Source organism: Carassius auratus, chromosome 30, assembly GCF_003368295.1.
Source record: "Carassius auratus strain Wakin chromosome 30, ASM336829v1, whole genome shotgun sequence".
NCBI lineage: Eukaryota > Metazoa > Chordata > Actinopteri > Cypriniformes > Cyprinidae > Carassius > Carassius auratus.
In genome coordinates this window covers 26,468,347-26,490,435 of record NC_039272.1, presented here as the reverse complement: position 1 = coordinate 26,490,435, position 22,089 = coordinate 26,468,347, and the positions used below count along the sequence as shown (strand labels likewise).

The following is a 22,089-nucleotide window of genomic DNA, read 5'->3' as shown; positions in this document are numbered from 1 at the left end:
GTCGCATTACCGTACAGACAGGAGGAGAAGCTCGCAGGCAATTAACTTAATATGGCGTACTGGCGTTACATTTTAAAATACTATACAAGATAATTAATCAGAATACTTACTCCTGCTCACTCACGCCAAAGAATTCCCCGCTCAAGCTCGCCGTCTCTGCAAGATTAATGATGGCAGTTTGCACGCACAGCCACTTAGAAGATTTACATCTGTCAGACAGGTTGCTGACGTCGTCAAGCTTCGTTTGAGTCTGCGCGTCAGAAACGGAAGTGCTAAAAAACGCAAAAAATGGGCTTCACTTGTCTCAATTGAGTTCCAATGGGGTCGCTGTGTCCATTTCTTTTACTGTCTATAATTAATCCACAAAGGACTTAAGCTGTTCAATTTTTAATGTGGCTGACACTCCCTCTGAGTTCAAACAAACCAATATCCTGAACTGAACTGCTGTGAAGAGAGAACTGAAGATGAACACCGAGCCGAGCCAGATAACGAACAAAAGACTGACTCAGTCCTTCTTGAGTCAGCTCTCGGGACTAAATCTAAAATATCTTAAACTGTGTTCCGAAGATAAACAGAGGTCTCACTGGTTTGGAACGACGTGAGGGTGAGTTATTAATGATATAATTTTGATTATTGGGTGAACTAACCCTTTAATTTTGTTGTTGACGGCTGTACTGCGTTTGAGCTCCGTCACTATATTCTTTTCATTGACTATTTTTAACTTTAAAATCAATTTTATACATCATCGTTTCCGTTTATATAACGCGTGAATATATCCTCTATTGTATTTTACAACAAAAACAATCAGAGCGACTCGCTATCACTAGTTTTATTTTGATCTCCCGGGTCCGCTATTAGCTTTTAGCCAGTTAACATCAGCAAGCGTGGTTGCTGCTAACTGCGCTTACATTGCTAATACTCTATTCACACACATTACCACTGCTGTACTCACTGTTACTTGCTTTAATGGCGGATGAATGTCTCCACTCTGTGCAGCTCGAGCTCGAGGCCGTGGGGAAGCAGATTCGCGACCTGGAACAGAGGCAGGCCCAGCTGAGAGAGCGGAGAGCCACGCTGGAATCATCCCGGGCTGACGCTCACAAGTCCGGGGTAAGTATACAGCGTGCTGTTAACAGTCCCACCACGTCTACTCCGTGTGTTTCTCTGCGCAGGGCCGGTGCACAAAGGACGCGATCTTCCCAGATGTCCTTCACTGCGACGCCGGGACACCACGGACCCTGGGTGCATCCACAGCGGAGGACACGAGCCGGGTCCCGGGCGACGACTTCTCCCCCTCCTGCCTTCGAGATCTCCCTCCAGAACCGCTTCGCTCCCCTCCGCGAGACAGGACGCGACGCTGTGATCATCGGAGACTCCATCGTCCGACACGTAAGTGCTACGTTAGCCGAAGGTAAAGTGCACACTCATTGTTTGCCTGGTGCTCGTGTTCTCGATGTTTCTGCGCAGATACCCGCGATCCTGAAGGACGACGAGAGCCCCAGAGCGGTCGTGCTTCACGCCGGGGTTAACGACACCACGCTGCGGCAGACGGAGACGCTGAAGAGGGACTTCAGGAGCCTGATCGAGACGGTTCGCAGCACGACGCCGGCGGCAACGATCGTCGTGTCAGGACCACTGCCCACGTATCGACGAGGACACGAAAGGTTCAGTAGACTTTTTGCTTTAAATGAATGGTTGTTGTCATGGTGTAAAGAACAGAAACTGCTATTTGTTAATAACTGGAATCTTTTCTGGGAGCGTCCTAGACTGTTTCGCGCTGATGGATTACACCCCAGCAGAATTGGAGCGGAGCTTCTCTCTGACAACATCTCCAGGACACTTCGCTCCATGTGACTAGTAAGACAATTCTCAAATAACCATTATGATGAGTTTTGTTCCACCCGCTTAAATGCTAAAAGTACTTGCGCTGTAAAACCTATTAAGACTGTGTCTGTTCCCCGAATAGTGAGGTCAAAATATAAATATAAATATAATGTAGGATCTAGAAAAAATCTTATCATAATTAAATCAGAAAAATGTAAAGTAAATGAACAAAAACAATTTTTAAAGTTTGGGCTCATAAATATTAGATCACTCACACCAAAAGCAGTTATTGTAAATGAAATGATCACAGATAATAGTTTTGATATACTCTGCTTGACTGAAACCTGGCTAAAACCAAATGATTATATTGGTCTAAATGAGTCTACTCCACCAAACTACTGTTATAAGCATGAGCCCTGTCAGACTGGTCGTGGCGGGGGTGTTGCAACAATATATAGTGATATTCTCAATGTTACCCAGAAAACAGGATACATGTTTAACTCATTTGAAATACTTCTGCTAAATGTTACTCTGTCAGACATGCAAAAGAAATCTAATGTATCTCTTGCTCTGGCTACTGTGTATAGACCACCAGGGCCGTATACAGAATTCCTGAAAGAATTTGCAGATTTCCTCTCAGACCTTCTAGTTACAGTTGATAAGGCGCTAATCATGGGAGATTTTAATATTCACGTTGATAATGCAAATGATACATTAGGACTTGCGTTTACTGACCTAATAAACTCCTTTGGAGTCAAGCAAAATGTCACCGGGCCCACTCATCGTTTTAATCATACACTAGATTTAATTATATCGCATGGAATCGATCTTACTGCTATAGATATTGTACCTGAAAGTGATGATATTACAGACCATTTCCTTATATCGTGCATGCTGCATATAACTGATATTAACTATATGTCGCAGCGATACCGTCTGGGAAGAACTATTGTTCCAGCCACCAAAGAAAGATTCGCAAATAACCTGCCTGATCTATCTCAACTGATATTTGTACCCAAAAATACACATGAATTAGACGAAATTACTGACAACATGGGCACTATTTTCTCTAATACATTAGAAGCTGTTGCCCCAATCAAATTGAAAAAAGTTAGAGAAAAACGTACTGTACCGTGGTATAACAGTAATACTCACTCTCTCAAGAAAGTAACTCGTAGTCTTGAACACAAATGGAGAAAAACTAACTTAGAAGTTTTTAGAATTGCATGGAAAAACAGTATGTCCAGCTATAGACAGGCTCTAAAAACTGCTAGGGCAGAGCATATACACAAACTCATTGAAAATAACCAAAACAATCCAAGGTTTTTATTTAGCACAGTGGCTAAGTTAACAAATTACCAGACGCCACCTGATTCAAATATTCCACCAACGTTAAATAGTAATGACTTTATGAATTTCTTCACTGATAAAATAGATAACATTAGAAATACAATAGCGAATGTAGATTCTACAGCATCTAACACTTCAGTTTCATCCATCGCACCCAAAGATAAACTGCAGTGCTTTACAACCATAGGACAGGAAGAACTAAATAAACTTATCACTGTATCTAAACCAACAACATGTTTATTAGATCCTGTACCCACTAAATTACTGAAAGAGCTGTTACCTGTAGCCGAAGAACCGCTTCTCAATATCATTAACTCGTCGTTATCTTTAGGACACGTCCCAAAACCATTCAAGCTGGCGGTTATCAAGCCTCTTATTAAGAAACCAAAACTAGATCCTAGTGTACTGGCAAATTATAGGCCTATTTCAAATCTTCCATTTATGTCTAAAATTTTAGAAAAAGTTGTGTCTGCTGAATTGAGCACCTTCCTGCATAAAAATGATCTGTATGAAGAATTTCAGTCAGGTTTCAGGCCCCACCATAGCACAGAAACTTGTTAAAATTACAAATGACCTGCTCCTTGGGTCAGACCAAGGCTGCATCTCATTTCTAGTCTTACTTGATCTTAGTGCTGCATTCGACACCATAGATCATGACAAGTCCGATCGCTACCATTTTGTTTACTTAAATGGGGAGTCATCTCATTTATCATCAGTAAAATATGGAGTGCCACAAGGATCCGTGCTAGGTCCCCTTCTATTTTCAATATACATGTTGCCCCTTGTTAATATTATTAGAAAATATGGAATTAGCTTCCACTGTTATGCTGATGATACTCAGCTATATATCTCAACGAGACCAGATGAAACTTCCCAATTATCTAAGCTAACAGAGTGTGTTAAAAATGTAAAAGATTGGATGACAAATAATTTTCTCCAATTAAATTCGGATAAGACAGAGATACTAATTATTGGACCAAAAAACACTACACAGAATCTTGTAGATTACAATCTGCAACTAGACAGATGTACTGTTATTTCCTCTACAGTCAGAAATCTGGGTGTTATATTAGACAGCAATTTTCAATGTTACAAAAACTGCATTCTTCCATCTTAGAAACATTGCCAAGCTACGAAACATGTTATCTGTTTCTGATGCAGAAAAGCTAGTTCATGCATTTATGACCTCTAGACTGGACTATTGTAATGCACTTCTAGGTGGTTGTCCTGCTTCATCAATAAACAAGCTACAGGTAGTACAAAATGCAGCAGCTAGAGTCCTTACGAGGTCAAGAAAATATGATCATATTACCCCAATTTTACAGTCTCTGCACTGGCTACCTATTAAGTTCCGTATCAGTTACAAATTACCATTACTTACCTATAAGGCCCTACATGGTTTAGCTCCAGCGTACCTAACTAGCCTTCTACCACGTTACAACCCATCACGCACCCTAAGGTCACAAAACGCTGGACTTTTGGTCGTTCCTAGGATAGCAAAGTCCACTAAAGGAGGTAGAGCTTTCTCACATTTGGCTCCCAAACTCTGTAATAGCCTTCCTGATAATGTTCGGGGTTCAGACACACTCTCTCTGTTTAAATCTAGATTAAAAACACATCTCTTTCGCCAAGCATTTGAATAATGTATCTTTTTAATTGTGAGTGTAGTTGCATCTGATCAAAGGTGCATTTTTATTCATTAGCTTGGGTTAAACTTATTTTACTTTGTTGGATCAGCAGCTATGCTAATGATGTCTGTATTTTGTTTCTATGTTTCACCACGGGATTTACATCCCGTGGTAACTAGGATTTACACAAGCTCCAGTCTGGTTCCAGAACACCTGAGAAGAGATGATGCTGACCCTCAGAGGACCCCAGATGATGCTAACCCTGAATCAACAAACAGAACTAACAATTATTGCTAAATGTGTGACTGAATCATATAATAACTTAATTAATAATATTGATAGTTCATCGTCTAGCTGACTACGTCTTGTATTATTATTATTATTTTTATTTTTTCTAAAATCCTGTCAAATGTGCACAAACTACTAGCTACTACTAAATATTGTAGAAACATAATTTTCTGTAAAGTTGCTTTGTAACGATTTGTTTTGTGAAAAGCGCTATACAAATAAACTTGAATTGAATTGAATTGAATTGAATTGAATTTCACCAATAAATTGGCAGAGGGAGTCAATTGGGCTGTGGTTATTTGCAGTTAAGGCTAGGTAAAACTGGGTATCATCAGCATAGCTGTGATAGGCAATTGGGTTCTTTCTCATTATATGACTTAGTGGGAGCATATACAGGCTAAACAAGAGCGGTGCAAGTATTGACCCTTGTGGGATCTAGCAATACCAGCACCGATATTTTGCCAGAGTAAGAATTTAAGTGAATATCATTTATCTTAATGAATGCTGTCTCTGTGATGTGATGCAGCCGGAAACCAGATTGAAAATTGTCCAGGTGTCCATTTGAGTTTAATTATTTGTTTAGCTGATTAAAAACTACTTTTTCTATATTTTGCCTATAAAAGGAAGATAAGATATTGGTCTGAAATTGCTCAAAATTGTGTTATCAGGATTGCTCTTTTTCAGGAGGGTTTAACAACTGCAGTTTTCAGGGAGTTTGGAAATGTCCCAGAAAAAAATGAGGCATTCTCCACTTCTAAGAGATCTGCTTCTAAACAATTAAGCACACTTTTGAAAAAATGTTGCCATCAGTTCCTTCAAAAGTAGACATAATAGTATATTTTTGATATTGTGGCCAAATCTGTCTGACCTGTGCATTGCTTGAGGATGTGCCAAATCGCCTTCCTGATATTGATGATCTTTTCAGAAAAGAAGGAAGCTAACTCATTGCATTTGCTGTCTGAGAGAATTTCACTGGGAATCTGACTTGGGGGATTTGTCAGTTTCTCAACAGTGGCAAAAAGAGTACGAGTGTTATTTAAGTTACTGTTTATAAGGTTTGAGAAGAAATGTTGTCTAGCTGTGGCTAGTTTCACATTAAAAGCATGAAGGCTGTCTTTATAGATGCTATAGTGAATTTCAAATTTTGTCTTCCGCCACATCCGCTCGGCTTTTCTGCATTGTCTTTTGATAGTCTGAACTGCTGCTGATCTTCTCCAAACTGATTTCTGTCTGCTTGTTTTCTTATTGACTATTATTGGTGCAATATCATCAATAACATTCTTAACTTTTGAGTTGAAGGAATCAAGGAGAATATCAACAGAGTCTGCAGAAATGCTTGCTGTTAAAGGTATAGCCTCCATAAATAGTATACTTGTGTTCTCGTTTATGCATCTCCTTCTGACAGAGACAGGTCTAGATTCAGTGGTAGCAGAGATCAATATATCAAAGAAAATACAGAAGAGATCAGATAGTGCTACGTCCTTAATAACAATGGATGAAATGTTTAGACCCCTACTGATGATTAAATCCAGAGTGTGTCCTCCTTTGTGTGTGGGTCCATGCACATGCTGAGTTAAGTCAAAAGTGTTTAGAACCATTATCATTTCTTTCGTAGTTTTGTTTTCTGCATTTTCTATGTGAATATTAAAATCCCCTGCAATAGCAAATCAGTCAAACTCTGAGGAAATCATTGATAACATTTCTGTGACCTCTTCAACAAAGACTGGAGAGTATTTTGGAGGCCTATAATGTGTGGAGCACCTTTCAGCACAATCCCTAGATATTCAAAAGACAAGTACTGACCAAATGACACTTGCTTGCACTGAAAGACATCTTTGAATGGAACAGTTACACCTCCACCTCTCCTAATAGTCCTGCAGACACTCATGAAATTAAAGTATACTGTTGTAAAAACACTTATAGTGTGTTCATTTTAAAATAAACTTTTAAATACTCACCTTTGTACAAATAAAATGTATAGCACTTTGTTTTACTACCAATTATATGTAATATCTAATTATTATTAATATTTAACTTACATTGAATAAGTTTCCATGACCTCTCGCGATCTTAGCAAAAAGTTTCGCAACTTATTTCCAGAACATGATGCATGATGGGATACACTAAGCCTTGAATACCAGAATGCTCTGGAGCAGTATTCAAGATCGTGTGGATTTAGTGTGTGTTAAGGGCACTGCGCTTTGGTGTTTTTAAGAACTTGGGACAGTCTTGCGCACATACTTCTTGTCGCGCACACGTCTTCTAAAGGGGCCAAGATTGCAAGTGTGGGTATTTGGACAGTGGATTTGTATTTCTCTCTGATCTGTCACATTCAGTTCAGTTCATGGAGATCTCTCCTAATATGCTGATGATCTGAATCAGGTGTTTTAGATAAGCATACAAAATGTTCAGGACTGAAATTGAGAACCACTGCACTAGGTTTTGGAAGGAAGCTTACAGTATGTGCACATAAGACAGGGCTGGGCAACTTTGGTCCTGAAGGGCCAGTATCCTGCAGAGTTTACCTCCAACCCTAATCAAACACAATTGTCTATAGTTTTCTAGTGATCTTGAAGACATTGGCTGCATCCGAAAACTTTGGCACGAGGGCACCTCATGAAAAAGATTTCAGACAGAGTAATGGTTTAATTATCTACAGCAAAATATGGAGAGCTTTGGTGATAACTAAATGCATATTTCATTACTACAATATTAATTTCTCACTAGAAATGACATCAAAAGGGGAAAACGTTGATCAAAAACATACTTTAACACACAAACCGACAACCGGCCACAACTTTCAGACGCCATCTTTATTTTTTAGCTTAACTATCATGGAATGGAATGCACAGAATTGTGGCATATCAAAGGCAGTGAAGAATACATCTATGCTGCCTCCAAAATCGGACAGATGAAGGCATCTCAGGAGACAGGAACTGAAGCTAACATTGCATTTGGACGTGACTTAATTCCTTCTACCTTGGAATGCATCCTCCGCAGCGCAGCATTTTTCAGTTTTCCTGGATGCAGCCATTAGCTGGTTTGTGTGTTTTTAATGGGGTTGGAACTAAACTCTGCAGGACAGCGGCCCTCTGAGACCAATGTAGCTCAGGCCTGACATAAGGAGCCAACCTAAATCCTATGTTTCCTGGGGACTCACTGTCCTGCATAGTTAAGCTACAACCCTAATCAAACACACCAGAACCACATAATCAAGCTCTTCTAGATCACTTGAAATATCAAATATCCAGGTGAGCTAAAGCAGATTGGAAATCAATTTTTACAGGAGAGTGGGTATCCAGAAGCAGGGTTCAAGACCTAGGACCTAAATGGTGGACTTACCATTAATGTTGTAGTTGAGAAAAGCTGAAAACTCAGAGGTCAGCTTTTCATCACTTGTAAAGTCACAAACGCAAGCATAGAAATGGAGGCAGCGCTCAGGTAAACTATGCTGGAGGGATTTTTCTCCTATGTTGATATTTGACTGACCCCCAGTTCTCACCCCCAAATCCCCCTTGGTATTAGTTACGTAACATGCACAGTGAAAGGGAGCCAGACCCATAGTCTTGTCTTTAACACCAGATATGGTCACTATCAGATGAAGCAGTCCCAGAGGGTGGGCTTCACCTGGCTGGTACTTCACTATTAGGGTCCCTTTAGAGATGTAAGGGAAACAGGTCAATTTAGCTCAAAGGGAATCATTTAAGATTTTAAAGGGAATTTGAACAGAATCACTGTTTCACGGCTGTTCACGGAGACGCGCCTGCGGTTCAGTAAACAAGCCATTTAACATCAAATCTGCGCTGGATACTAATATCCAAACTATAGTGAAAACACTATCAATTAGCACAGTAACAAGATCGGCAGTTTAAGACATTAACTTGTAAGCACAAAACACAAGATACTTCTCTTTTCAATATGAATAAGGCTTTATTAGATAAATCTAAGACATATAAACTAATCTAACACATAAACGCACGCACACACACATTCACACAAGTTGCAGGAAGGTCGAAAGTTAAGGAAAGATGAGTTTAAGAGAATGGAAATATGGAATCCCAAGTTTACAGCAATACGTTAAATTGCATAGACATGAACAACCATCAATCACGTAATTAGCGCTCGCATTGAGTTCCTCAATGTGACTAAAATTATATTAGATACACCAGCACAACAAATATCTGGGGATACGTTGCCTTAGTTTCCTGTGAAAGGGACTCCCGTTGAAAGGGGTATCCCGGTGTCGCTGATTGGCTGGAAGTTCAGTAGTGAAGTGACGTCTTGGGAAGCCTGTGGTTGTTGGGCGTTGGCTCAAAGTGCAGAGTCGTGTGCGCTGGTCGAAGTTGAACGGGCATCCGAGGTCAGGCGTCGGAGACTTGACGTTACAAAACTTAACTCAGAACACGAAACTCTCAAACGGAAAAGAAAAGAAATAAAGTTTGACGAGACTAGGTTGTGTTCCTTTTCATTGTGGCATAGTAGCAGCAGGCAGGCCGAAGCACGCAGGAACCGCGCTCAAAGAACAATGATGACTAACCGCAAGGCTAGATGCTACAAGCTAAAGCTAGGTAGCAAAGCTACAAGCTAAGAGAAGGCATGACTGATGGCACGAGCAAGGCTGGAACTAAAAGCAGACTAAAAGCCGACATGGCTAATAGCAGCAGCTAGGGACTAAAAGCAGACTAAAAGCAAGGCATGACTGATAGCACAAGCAATGCTAGAACTAAAAGCAAAATTTCATGGGGTCCAAAGTATTTAAACTTCCTTGTTGGCCACCCCTCAAATGTTGCCTTGACCAATCAGTTATGGTCCTGGGGTCTGGGGTATCATAAATCATTGTTTATCTTACCAAGCATGTGGTTCTTGCCTCACAGGGTCTAATTTTGGACATGATTCCTATAACATGATTATGATATATTTTACAAATAAATGATTGTCAGAACAATATCAAGCAAGAAAATTTGATTATGTCGATACTAGACATGACTATGTATCCTATAGTTATCAAAAGACATACACAATAAGTGATTATACATGATAGTCAAATGTGTGGGTTACACATAAATGAATATGGAGTTAAGCAATGGAACGATTCATTTAGAAGTCTTTTTGAGTTCATTCTGGTCCATATATAATGTATAAAAAGCAGTTTCTTTGCCATTCTCTGGCAAAGGGATGTTCTGTGAAGACAGAGGTTTAAAGCCCTTCCCCCTTAGGAATTTCAGTCTGGTTTCACTGGCTGGGGGGGAAGTCAATGCAAGTATTTAACTTGATCTCCTGGGTTTACATGTGATGTCCAGTGTTGCATTCCAATCACGAACAATAAATTTGACAATCTCTTCTTCGAATTAAAATTGTCAATAATTGTTCTATTGGTGTTAATGTTGAAAGCTGTTGTGTGAACAAGTTGGTTGGTTGGTTATCTTGCTTGGTTCTTGTGGCACTAGAACTGATTTATGACTTCCTGAGGAGTTCGGCTCTCGTTTCAATGCACACAGCTCTGATAGACTCTTTGATTTGTCTGATTCGACTCATTTCTGCTACAGAGACCCTCTGCACCATAGGTCCCAGTGTCTCAGTAACCAGCCCCCATAACTCTTTATTGTCTTGTAAAATGGCCACTATGGTCTCCAGCACAGAGCTTTTGAGTGGCAGAGGTGTTGCATGGGTCTGACACTCCAAGGCTTGCTTCACATGGCTACAGGGACTTTGGGATGATTGCGATACTTGCTGATGGCCACCTTCAACTGTAAACTCCCTTTCCTTCTGCTGGCAAGAGGGCATGTAACAGCAACCGAGGTTGACACAGGTCAGGGTTCCATCTGAGGTAGTAATAGCTGAGGAATAACTCAAACAAAGCCTCGTTGTTCAGAGCCACGTCCCCATTGACGCACAGAGAACACTTGCGGACCTCCAACCCAGCCACCTCCACTGTCTATCACAGCTCGAACCACTTCACATGCACCTTTCTTTAAATGCCCCCGTTCCATGGTCCCCATCGCTGAAGATGGTTCCACATGCCTTGTTCTTACAGCTGAGACCACAGGTGCCATTGTAAATGCCACACTGAGGGCACTTGTGGATGCTTCTTGAGGTAGCCTTGCACAAGTGCTTTAGCTTCCTGCTCAATTCACCGTTTGTAATGCCAGCAGTATTTCATAGTTTACCACAGAACCATCCATTGTTAGCAGGTGTACACTGAAACCGAGATTGATAAAGGATAATTTTATTGTTCATCAACAGGGAAGGGGGGGGGGGTGCTAAACAAAGGACTGTTTAATTACTGTAGTGCTACTATGGAACAGTGTAGCCTTTTTACTGAGGCAATCAGTATCGCTCTATGTCTCCGTAAAATATTTAACTGGATATTTACCTACAGTCGTTTGTAGGAGACAAAATGTGCAAATGTATTATATCATTTGGCAGCTCAGTATGCTGCTTGTAACTTGTGAATACTGCAGACCTCGGAAATTTATATTATTTACTAAATATATAACAGAACCAAGAAAAGTATCAAAATATGGGAATACTTTTTTTTTATTAGTTTTATTTATTTATTTGGAATTGGGCCAATGAAACCGTATTAAAGGCTAGAAATGCTCCAGGTACAGTAATGGTATCAGATGGGAATACCATGTCAATGGAGGGTTAACATGCCAACTGTAGGCTTCTTTAGAGAGAGAGAGAGAACCATGGAGAAAACACATGTCCATGAAACCCTGGTGTTGAATTACAACATCTAAAAACCCGTATTACTTTATTTGAAAACCCATGACACTTTATTTGGCTAATGTAATCTCTGATCGTAAAATCCCAAGGCAATACTACATTGTTTTAAGTCATATGATGAATAGTAATAGTAAATACTTCACTATGTACATTTACACCGAGACAGAACACGTTAAATATTTCTTCAAATTCTTCAAGTCACATAACGTAGGCTACTGTCACATTTGCACAAATGATATGAAAATGTTCATTAATATGCAATCATACTGTACTAAAGTCTATACGATTAACAATGCATTCAAATAGACACCGATATACTGGGACTGATTTGAGTTAAACATTAGCTGTGCGACAACGAATGAACAAAGTAAATGATGGTGAGAGACAGGCCAACCTCTACAGCGGCGCTCTCCAGGCGGGCGCTCAGTGGTCAGCTTCAGCGGAGGATTTCACTTCAGACACTCCGCTGCAGCTGGAACCAGCTTCCCGGTTCACCACTCAAATGCATACTGGGAACTGAAGTCAGTAGCGACTCTCATTAATTACTAGCTCATTAACATTTTGGAAATTAATTATTCCTCCCTGATTTCAATGGATTGTTCTTTGTTTATATGGACTTTTGGGAATTTACTAATAATTTAAAGAATTTATGTATAACAATTACACAATAATATATCTCTTGATGAGTAAAGTTTTTATTATATATATATATATATATATATATATATATATATATATATATATGAAACTTACCATGCCTTTAATAATTTTGCCACTTAAAATGTCATGTAGATTTTGATTTAACTTTGTTCCAGATCCGTCCATATGAAAATAAACCTATACAACAAATACGTTTCATCTTTAAACCTATAATAACCGAACACTTAAAAAAGGGACAAACCAACCTTTTTATTAGTTCTAAAAATTACAACTGTTCCTCACTATTTTTCTAATTAATAAACCCAATATGTCCAGTTAGACAGTCTAGCTCAAAGACAGGAGAGACAAATGTTGGTTCGCATCTGTATTTTAATAGGACAAAGCAAGAACACATTATAATAGGATGAACATTATTTTTAAAAAATCCCTCAAAACACAAGGTCTCAATTTATTTGTAGGCACTGCCTATGTTTAATTAACATCAGTTTCTTCAAATGAAATCAACTCAAATAAGGCAACACAATTGGTTTCGTCTTTTAAATCTCCAATGGGCAACAGTGCAAAATACTGATCCATTCAGGTTTCTCGTCTTGATACTGAATACTTCATTAAAAAAAAAAAGTCAACATTTCCATTTTATACACATAATTATCACAATTCTACCAAAAAGTTTGTTGCAGCGCAAGACAGCAGATTCTTCCCCACAAGTTATCTGAAAGAATCCTTAAACCGTATGGACCAGCATTTAACAGAGCTGCTAATGCTGAAAGATAGTTGCGATGAAGCCCGAAACCCCCCCCCCCCACCCCCACCCTCCCACCTAACTACAAAAAAAAAGCAAGCAAGCATCCATAATCAACATCTGAATTATCTTTATATAGCATCCCAACAGTTGAACACAGTTGTTTGGTTATTTATGTACAGAATGGTATACTGGAATTACAAGCCCTCAAAAAAAGTGGAATGCAAAACAATTTAAAATACCTAAAATTTGCGTAACATCAAATTCTTGTGAAAACGTATTAATATTGTGCAATATTCATCTGCCTTGAAGGAAAAAAATGTGGCAGTCATCCCTGCAATTGGTTCAGTTTGAGAAATTGAATGTCTAATTAAAAAAAATACAACAGTTGACATCCATTTTATTCATTTTATAAACCAAACAAAACAAAAGTTGACATTTCACACGATTCGTTGGTGTCATCATCGCTCCCCTCAACAAAACGATTTTGCTTTTAAAATGGCAAGTCCAAAAAAAGAAAAAAGGCAAAGCTTCATATATTACAAAATCAGCAGCTGAAATCGCTCTTAATAAACCAAAAAAGCAAAATGGAAAAAGTTGCAGTTATTGTTGATTTTATTTATAGTACTTTGAGTTAAAAATGGAATTGTCCTCTTGGAATAAGTCAGTCGGACACCAGGCCGAAGACTTGTGGATTTATGTGGGTGTGTGTTATTGTGTCTGAATACATTTGTGAATCAGGGTGTGTTGTTTAATCCCAGTCTTGGGCAACTCGAGACCCCGCGATGACGAGCAAGATCTGCCTCAAAGTTTCAAACTCAAGGAAAATAACAAATGGAGGATGATGAGGGTCAGGAAAAAAAAATAATAATAATTGGCACCCTTTCCCAGGCCAGGCATCTTGATGGGTGTTTAGGAATGGGGAGGGGGTTGTGTGTAGATCCCTGCTGCGGCAGCAGTGGAGTGCTAGAGTTGTCCGTCGCTCAATCAGTGTGTGTGGTATCCTGCAGTGCCCATGCTGGAATGATTGGCTAACACGGTCCCGTTAACTCCCTGCGCAGGCTCCACCACGCCTCCGTTACTCACGGCGCTCACACCGGGCCACCCAGCACCAGCCTGTATGTGACTACAAGACAAAGTGACCGTTAGAAGCTGGAAAAGATATTTAGCAGACACTTTGATTTGATCATACTAACTGAAAACAGTCTCCCATTTACCTGAAAATGTATGAGTGAAAATGTTGACCACAGAATCGACAATTTTTCCACTAATTTGTTTGGTGGGGCCTAAGAAATCCCTCATTTGAACTATTGAACACTGCATAAATGGTTAAACCACATGTTGTGTGTACAAAAAAGTTCCCATAGATTTTGGACAATAATTTTCCCAATAGTTTAAGGATTTTATCCATACACGCATACATATTTTTTTTTATGCTAGGGCACACAGAAAATAACAACTTAAGTATCTATAAGTATCTGAGCTAGACAAAACTAAGTTATTTTAAGTGGTTGCCAAATATTTAGCTTTTTTTCTTATAGGTATTGGCTAAGGGTGTCACGGTACATGTATTCACACCGGACCGTTCCGGTACAGGGCTTTCGGTACAGTGCGCGCGTGTACCGAATGACGAATGCAATATTTTGTATGCCGAACATAGGTTCATTTTCGTGTTTCCAAACGAACATTAAGTTGCGGAAGACTCCACGTTTAGCGCAAATCCTGCCCTGCAACTGATGACCGGCGACACACTGGATGCATGGCGCAAGTGTCTCTGCTGCGTGGCGTGTCCGTTTTTATGTCGGCACCCATGTTAACTGGTTAGAGCTTGCAGACTGCCAGCGTGAGACACACGAACACGCGTGCATGCTAGAAATAAAACCGACGCCTATTTTCTACACAACACAAAAGCGTGTTGTGTTTCCAGGCAAAATAGAATAGGAAAATATGTTTGTCATTTTGTACACAAATACATATTAATTCATGACACTTTGATGTTTGAAAGTCTATAGGTTGACATATTCAGATATAAATGTAATAAAAAAAAATTACAAAGATTTTCAAATATTGCACCTGTCAAACGTAGTCTATTTTGCCGTCAATACTGTTGACAGGTGCAATATGCCAGTGTGTCACCGGCCTAATGTTTTCAAAAGGCATCACGCAAGTGTGAACATCACTACAACTAGGAAAAAAAAGATTGTAATTCAAAGGTTAAACAGACCTTTGCTATTAATTCCGATCGGTCCAACGCAATAACGAAATCTGAGCAGGTCTAAAAACTGAAACTGTAGATGCTGCACATTACACTTTGGAAAAGTTATATATATATATTTTTTTTTAAATATGAGCAGGCCTACAAGCTGGGATGGTAATACTGCACTGTAATCATAGTTATTTATATTTTTCATTATATTTTAGTATATGATATTAGTTTTAGTAAGGAGTTGACTATTGGAGTATTGAGAGTATTTCTTATTCTTTTTTTATATGTATTTTATTAAAACGTTTTTTTTTTTTTAAAGCGTAAACAAATTGTTAAAAAAAAAATGTTTATAGTAATAAACAACCTGAAGTTTAATGTTTGCATTTCTTTCCCTTACTGTACCGAAAATGAACCGAACAGTGACTTTAAAACCGAGGTACGTACCGAACCGTGATTTTTGCGTACCGTTACACCCCTAGTATTGGCTGATGGGTTCTTCTCTTTGGCTAACAAGTGTCAGAAGTGGGACTTTTATACTGACAATGAATCTGAATGTAAAACTTTATGAACTATGTACTGTATATCTACACCACTGAGGTCTCTTGAGTATTGGCATTGGCCATCAAAAAAAAAAAAAAAAAAAACCACACGTCAACCTCTAATTGTTTCCACTGTCAGTGTCTACAGCTGATTTAATTTATTTATTGTCAGGTTTTCCTGAAGCAAAAAGTACATACACCAATTCACCAACAGTAACCGAGATTACTACTACTACTATTAACTAAACCAGTAAATTTGACTATAATAAAGTAGTCTTCTGAAGTTAAGAAAAATGGAGGCATGTTGATCTGTAGACTCACTTGAAGCTCTGCTGGTTCCAGGCCTGTCCGTACACACCGTAAGTGGGTACCTGCCAGCCGTTAGGGACGTACTGACTAATTTGTTGTGCGTTGCCGTACCACTGTCCCCACTGGCCATAGGGTTGTGCAGCAAAACCAACTTTGTTCTGCTATAAAATCAGAACATGCGGCCATTAGTTATTTATACAATATCAGGAAACTTTGAAACAATTCTCACTATACATGAATATTACCACAGAAGAAGAAATACACCTTTAAATTTTGCTGAAACAATTCTCAACTTTTTTTTTTAAAGAATAAAACAGGGATGGAAACATACTACTGCTCACCTGGGGTACCTGCACCTGCTGCATGGGGCTCACCATGTCTGTGGTCTCTTTACCCCAGTAACATTTCACCATGTGACCTTCTACGGACGTGCCATTAACAGACACTATCGCATGAGCTGCACTTTCGTGAGAGTTGAACCTGAAGAGATCAACGGTGTTACATCAGCCTCCCCCATTATGACCTGTAGCCAGCACATCTTAAACAACATTAACATACCTCACAAACGAGTAGCCTTTGTCTGGAAACACTCGAATTTCCATGATTTGACCAAATGGGGAAAAGGTCTGTCTCATGAGTTGTTCTTCAGAGGAAAGAGAAGTGGAACACATTACAAAAATGACTTTCCATTCGCATAACTTTGAATTGAAAAGGGTTACACAGACAGCACAAAAATAAAAGTCCAGGTTCTCGAAAGGCAGCAAACACTAACCTGTAAGGCCTGTAGTGACTCCACCACAATACACAGTGCAGTTGCTGGGGCTGGACTGGTTCACCACTTCATCAAACGACAAGTGCTTGGTATTTGCTGAGAAATTGATTAAATGCTGATTAACTGATGGGCCCCATGCATTCATTTTAAAGGAACACTCCAATTTTTTGAAAATAGCCTCATTTCCCAACTCCCCTATAGTTGAACAGTTGAATTTTACAATTTTTTTTTTATCCATTAATCCCATCTCCAGGTCCGGCAGTAGCACATTTAGCATAGATCGCGGAATCTGATTAGACCGTTAACATCTCGATCAAAAATTACCAGAGTTTCCATATTTTTCCTTTTTAAAACTTGACTCCTCTTTGTTCTATATCGTGTTTAAATTTCTTACACAATGTAAAATTTTTCATCACTGATTTTCATTAAAAAAAAGAGTGAAGTTATTCAAAGCTGAAGTCCTTTTTGCTGTAATAGGTGTTGGTTGAACCAGGATTGACAATGATGCCAGACATGTTCTTGCAAGACCTATAGTTAAGGTTATACCAGTGCGACAAGACTTGACGTAACATATTTGAATCGAATGAAATGTGACTTAGTGAATAAGGTCTTAGATGAAGCAAAAGCTTTGCGTGGGTTGAAAAACAAACATAAGATGTGGAACATAAATTTAAAAAAAAAAACTGGCATTTATGCTGCTTTACTTATTCATGGAGCTCAGGGTTATCTCTTGATTAAAAGCAGTGGAGAAGTCTTTAACACATATAAACACTCACTTTCATAGGTTGCTTTAGGCGCTGGGGGTTTTCTTGTAGCCCAGTTAGTCCTGATCTGCCTGCCGCCCAACCACTGACCTCCCATTTGCTGAATGGCATTCTCTGCATCCTGCCAATAACCAGCACAACAGGAACATCAGCACATGGCCACAACAGAAGCTTCTGGGATAAGCATTCAAATGCAGATGTTCCCCTCCCTTAATTCAAAACCTGCATTTCCTGATGTTGGGATCGTGACTCACCCATTTGTTGAAGAATGAGACAAAACCATAGCCTTTTGACTTCCCCGTTGCCAAGTCTTTGACTACACGTGCGTCTCTAAGAAAATAAGAGAAAAAAGTTGGGCGTGTTGAGAAGAGACAATTTTAACTCCAATGTGCTATTTTAAGAGGGAAAAAATAAGCCAAAATCCTTTGAGACTTGTAAACATATTACTGACAGAAAAGTCAACCAATGTTAACGCTGCTACACGTTGATGAACTACTCGTTACAAAAACCCATCTTAAGTATTCAAATGGGGAACAAAAAAGGGCCAGAAAAAAAGTTCACATGAGATTTTAAATGATCCAAGATTATTTAGCAAAGCAAGTAATCAAGTTCGTATTCAATAAAGTGACAACTCAGCTATCCATGCAACCTTAAAGTGTGGGCAATGGGTTTTGAATTAGCCATGCATGATCTCTTCAAGAAAAAAGTGCAAAGGCCTTAACATGACCTTGCACGTTTCTGGCTTTATTGGTCTTTAAACAGGCCTAATGACTCAAAGCATTTGAAGGCAACTCATTGGTTTTCTTTATTCAAAATGCATCATGTCATTTCACTTACGATATCCTCCCAAAGGGTGCAAAGGCAGCTCTGATGTCATCAGTGGTGATTTCTGGACTGAGGTCTCCAACAAAGACATGGAAGTGATCTGAAGCACACCAGACAAGAGTTCATTGGACTGACCACCATTTGTAAGAATTCAGCCATTCAGAGTATGAATGAGTGACAGATCAATGTATGCACTAGGTCTATTAATCAGACAATATTTGGTCTTTTTAAGATTACAGGCATTAATTGAAGATGGAACTCACTGGTTGTGTCTTTTTTCTGGCTGCTAGGTGAAGTAGCCCAGTTGACCTTTACCTCCTAGAAGAGAGGGAATACAGGGAGGAAAAAAAAAATTGAGAGAAAGATTAGAAATGATACAGATATGGTCGAGCTGCTGCTCTCTACTTCTCTATTAATAAAGTACTCTCCTTAACTCTACAGAGGACTGAATGTACAGCAGAGAGGAGGGAGACCTGACCATACTATCTTCATACTCTACGGTCCAAGTGAAAACTTAATTTAATAGGCAAAAAATTAAATAAAAAAAGACTGGTAGCAAAAAGGTCCAAATAACAAGGGACTTACTAAACAAGTGAATTTATCAACTTGTATTACTCCTCAAATGGTCCTTCATTACCTGTTGAGGATAAAATATTTTGCACTGAATAGGCAAAAATGAAAAAATCTTACAAACCTCAGACTTTTAAAATGGTAAGAGTAAATGAGAAGACTTGAAGCAAAAACTTAAAAAAAAGTTACAGAGGTGACATGGCTATAAGTGAATGTGATTGAAGTCAATCAAAACGCTATCTTACGTACAATAAAAAAATTGGTAATGGTTGTGATACATCAGTTTTTCTTTTCCTGTCTTTACTTTAGCACAAAATTCAAATTTCAAGGAAGTGCTACATCCAACAAAGGAAATACAAAAGCGTCGGTCAGATGAATCATGTACTATTCGCACTAATCATTATTTTATTCAATTAGAGTACAAAATAATTTAGATTTGTATGGAGAAATGTCCAAATCTCCCCCTCAGTTCACATTGCACATCCAGTATACATGCTAACCTTGAACTCGGACTCAACTGGTCGAGTCTACTTCGCTAAAAGCCTGCAGCACATCTAAACTGTCCCACCCCCGTCCCAGCCCAACTCACCCTGTAGATACGATAGCTTACCTTACCCATTATTTTACGCCCGTTCATAGCTGCGATTGTGGCCGCTGCGTGCCTGTGCTCGAAGAACTCCACAAAGCAGTATGGATCGTTACCTGCCGCCTGAAGGCAAAGGAGTCGATCAGACAAAAGCAACGTATGTAACGTGGTGTATATACTCATATTTCTTATTGCAAATATATAGAGTTTAAGATCAAGTAGCAGATAAAAGCCAGACTGGGTGGGATATCTTCATGAAAAAGGTACTGGTGCAAGAAATAAAACTCAGAGAAAAATAATTTAAACTAATGCTTAAAAATATCTTTTAAGATACTTATAAAAAAAGTTACTGATGCAAAAGAAGTTGTACATTGCATATACACTTCAGGGGAAATATCTTGCAAAAAAAAAAAAAAGTTATTTATAGATAGATAGATAACAAATCGTATACTCACATCCACAATCATTTTACAACTCTTGCAGGGGCCAATTTGACCAAAGAGCTGCATTATAAGGGCCTCGGTCACATCCCGTGACAGGTTTCCCACATACCTGGACAAAATAAAATGGATAAGCAAATAACAATGAGTTTCTTTCTAAATATTAGAAACATGTTTTTGATGCTATAATTTGATACACTAATCATAGGCGCCCATGCGCGCAATCTGCGCCATCTTCAAGTGCCTGATTTCCAATGATCAACTGATTTACATTATAAAAGGAATTAGGAAGGCATGAGGAACAACTGGCCGGTACTTAACCTTAAAAAACCCTCATTATTCGTCTGGCAATGAGCTGCTCATTGTCGTGTATATACAGATTTGAAACAAAGAGACGACAAAACTGAGCGCACAGCCAGCGTGAACGACAAGTAACAAAAGCTCTCCACGGAGTAGTCTGCTATGACCAAAAGACTCGCATTTTTCACATTTACAATCTGTATTTACAGCGTCTGCGTGTCAACTGCAGAAGCATGCAGCATTTATAGAAGCGAAGTGTTATATATACGTGAGAATATATACTAGAATGGCTCTTTGTCTAGCAATGCTGTAACGACAATGAGCTTCCAGTAAGTACAAGGCAACTTCACACACTCAAACACAGAGAGCAGTGTGTGCGTGTGTGTGTGAGCGGCCCTGCTGGGGCCTCGACAGGCCTGCTGCAATTATCTAAATTAACTCAACAACTAGCACATGGGGTACGAAACGCTTTGAAACCACACGACTGTCCTTTGTCTAACGCTCGTCAGCGACAAATATAACGTACATCTTTAACGCCAGCAATCGGAGCTTTTGTTAAAGGAACACGATGTACACGTCTGCTTTGTGGTTGTACGGTAACCTTAGTTCCCTTTGCATCGCACTCAAGACTGTTAGCAACCACAAGCTAGCTAAATGACAAATCGGAAAGTGTTTTTGAAGCGATAAAAAAGGAATGCCTTTATATGATACGAAGCTGGATGCCTGAAGTGTTGGCGTGCAATGGCAATCAATATACGTACAGGGTCTTGGGCTGCTCGTCGTCCATCATATTTTTCCGTTTAAATTAAGACACTGAACCCTGAGAGCAAATCCTCTTGTGTAGATGTTAAGATGATCTCGAGTTCCGCCTGTGTCCCGCTCTTTCCAGTGTTGTTACCCTCTCTGTTATCCGCAAGTCCTGTTTTAACGAGAGTAAATGTGAAATGCCGCCTCGGCTGACTCCAGTTATGAACAATGGAAAGGCGACATAAAATGGCGGAGCAACCGGACCGGAAATGCAAGCGCGCATGCGCGTACGGACTACAAAGCGCGCAGAAAACAAGCTTTGAAAATGAGAACGAAAACGACTGAGTGCTGTATATTACAGTAAACAATAATTTACGTACACGGTATGTACAGTGTTTAGAATGGAATGACTGTTTGGCAACAGAGAAATTCACTGAAATGTTTATATTTGCAGACAAAAAAGCACGTGCGCCGCCCGGGAATCGAACCCGGGTCGCAAGAATGGGAATCTTGCATGATACCACTACACCAGCGGCGCTGTATGAATAACAAAGCACATGTGGAATATCAGTTATTAAGTCGACGTTAAGAAATATAAAATTGAAACTGAGAAAACCCTGAACACTGAGTCGATCTTTACATAAAAGGCTAAAATATATGAGATAAAAAGTCAATTGTGAAAAAAGTCATATTAACGTTTTATTTAATTGAAATAGCTTTATATAGGTGTGCATCGCACAATTGGCTCTTTAAAAGTATATATATGCAGATTATGCATGTAACGTTACTGTAATTCATGAAATTGTTTAT

At 39.3% G+C, this 22,089-nt stretch overlaps 1 protein-coding gene and 1 non-coding gene across 3 annotated transcripts; both read right to left on the bottom strand.

Annotated features, from left to right (window-relative positions):
* Positions 1-12,830: 12,830 nt before the first annotated feature.
* LOC113049819 (nucleolysin TIA-1-like) lies at positions 12,831-21,529 on the bottom strand. Of its 2 annotated transcripts, none has more exons than XM_026212471.1 (12): positions 21,294-21,529; positions 20,248-20,344; positions 19,817-19,915; positions 18,900-18,954; positions 18,649-18,736; positions 18,066-18,141; positions 17,824-17,932; positions 17,048-17,143; positions 16,834-16,918; positions 16,617-16,755; positions 16,288-16,433; positions 12,831-14,347 (listed from the first exon to the last, which is right to left on the bottom strand). In XM_026212471.1, exons 1-12 carry the CDS (start codon positions 21,320-21,322, stop codon positions 14,209-14,211), a joined length of 1,158 nt encoding a protein of 385 aa, XP_026068256.1. In that variant the 5' UTR covers positions 21,323-21,529; the 3' UTR covers positions 12,831-14,208. The 2 variants fall into 2 exon arrangements, with proteins under 2 accessions (XP_026068256.1, XP_026068255.1); XM_026212470.1 differs by having other exon boundaries at positions 16,288-16,436; positions 21,294-21,527.
* Positions 21,530-21,746: 217 nt separating this feature from the next.
* Positions 21,747-21,817, bottom strand: trnag-ccc (transfer RNA glycine (anticodon CCC)). Its single transcript has one exon. It is a non-coding gene; the product is annotated as a tRNA-Gly (tRNA).
* Positions 21,818-22,089: the final 272 nt, after the last annotated feature.

What these genes read in the sequence shown, in the direction of transcription:
- LOC113049819 (XM_026212470.1), bottom strand. Translation starts at nt 21,322, where the DNA reads ATGATGGACGACGAGCAGCCCAAGACCCT. An exon ending in CCAGAAAAAAGACACAACCA is followed by an intron (nt 18,737 to 18,899) that starts GTGAGTTCCATC and finishes GGTGTGCTTCAG; the next exon opens with ATCACTTCCATGTCTTTGTT. An exon ending in GCACCCTTTGGGAGGATATC is followed by an intron (nt 18,142 to 18,648) that starts GTAAGTGAAATG and finishes TTATTTTCTTAG; the next exon opens with AGACGCACGTGTAGTCAAAG.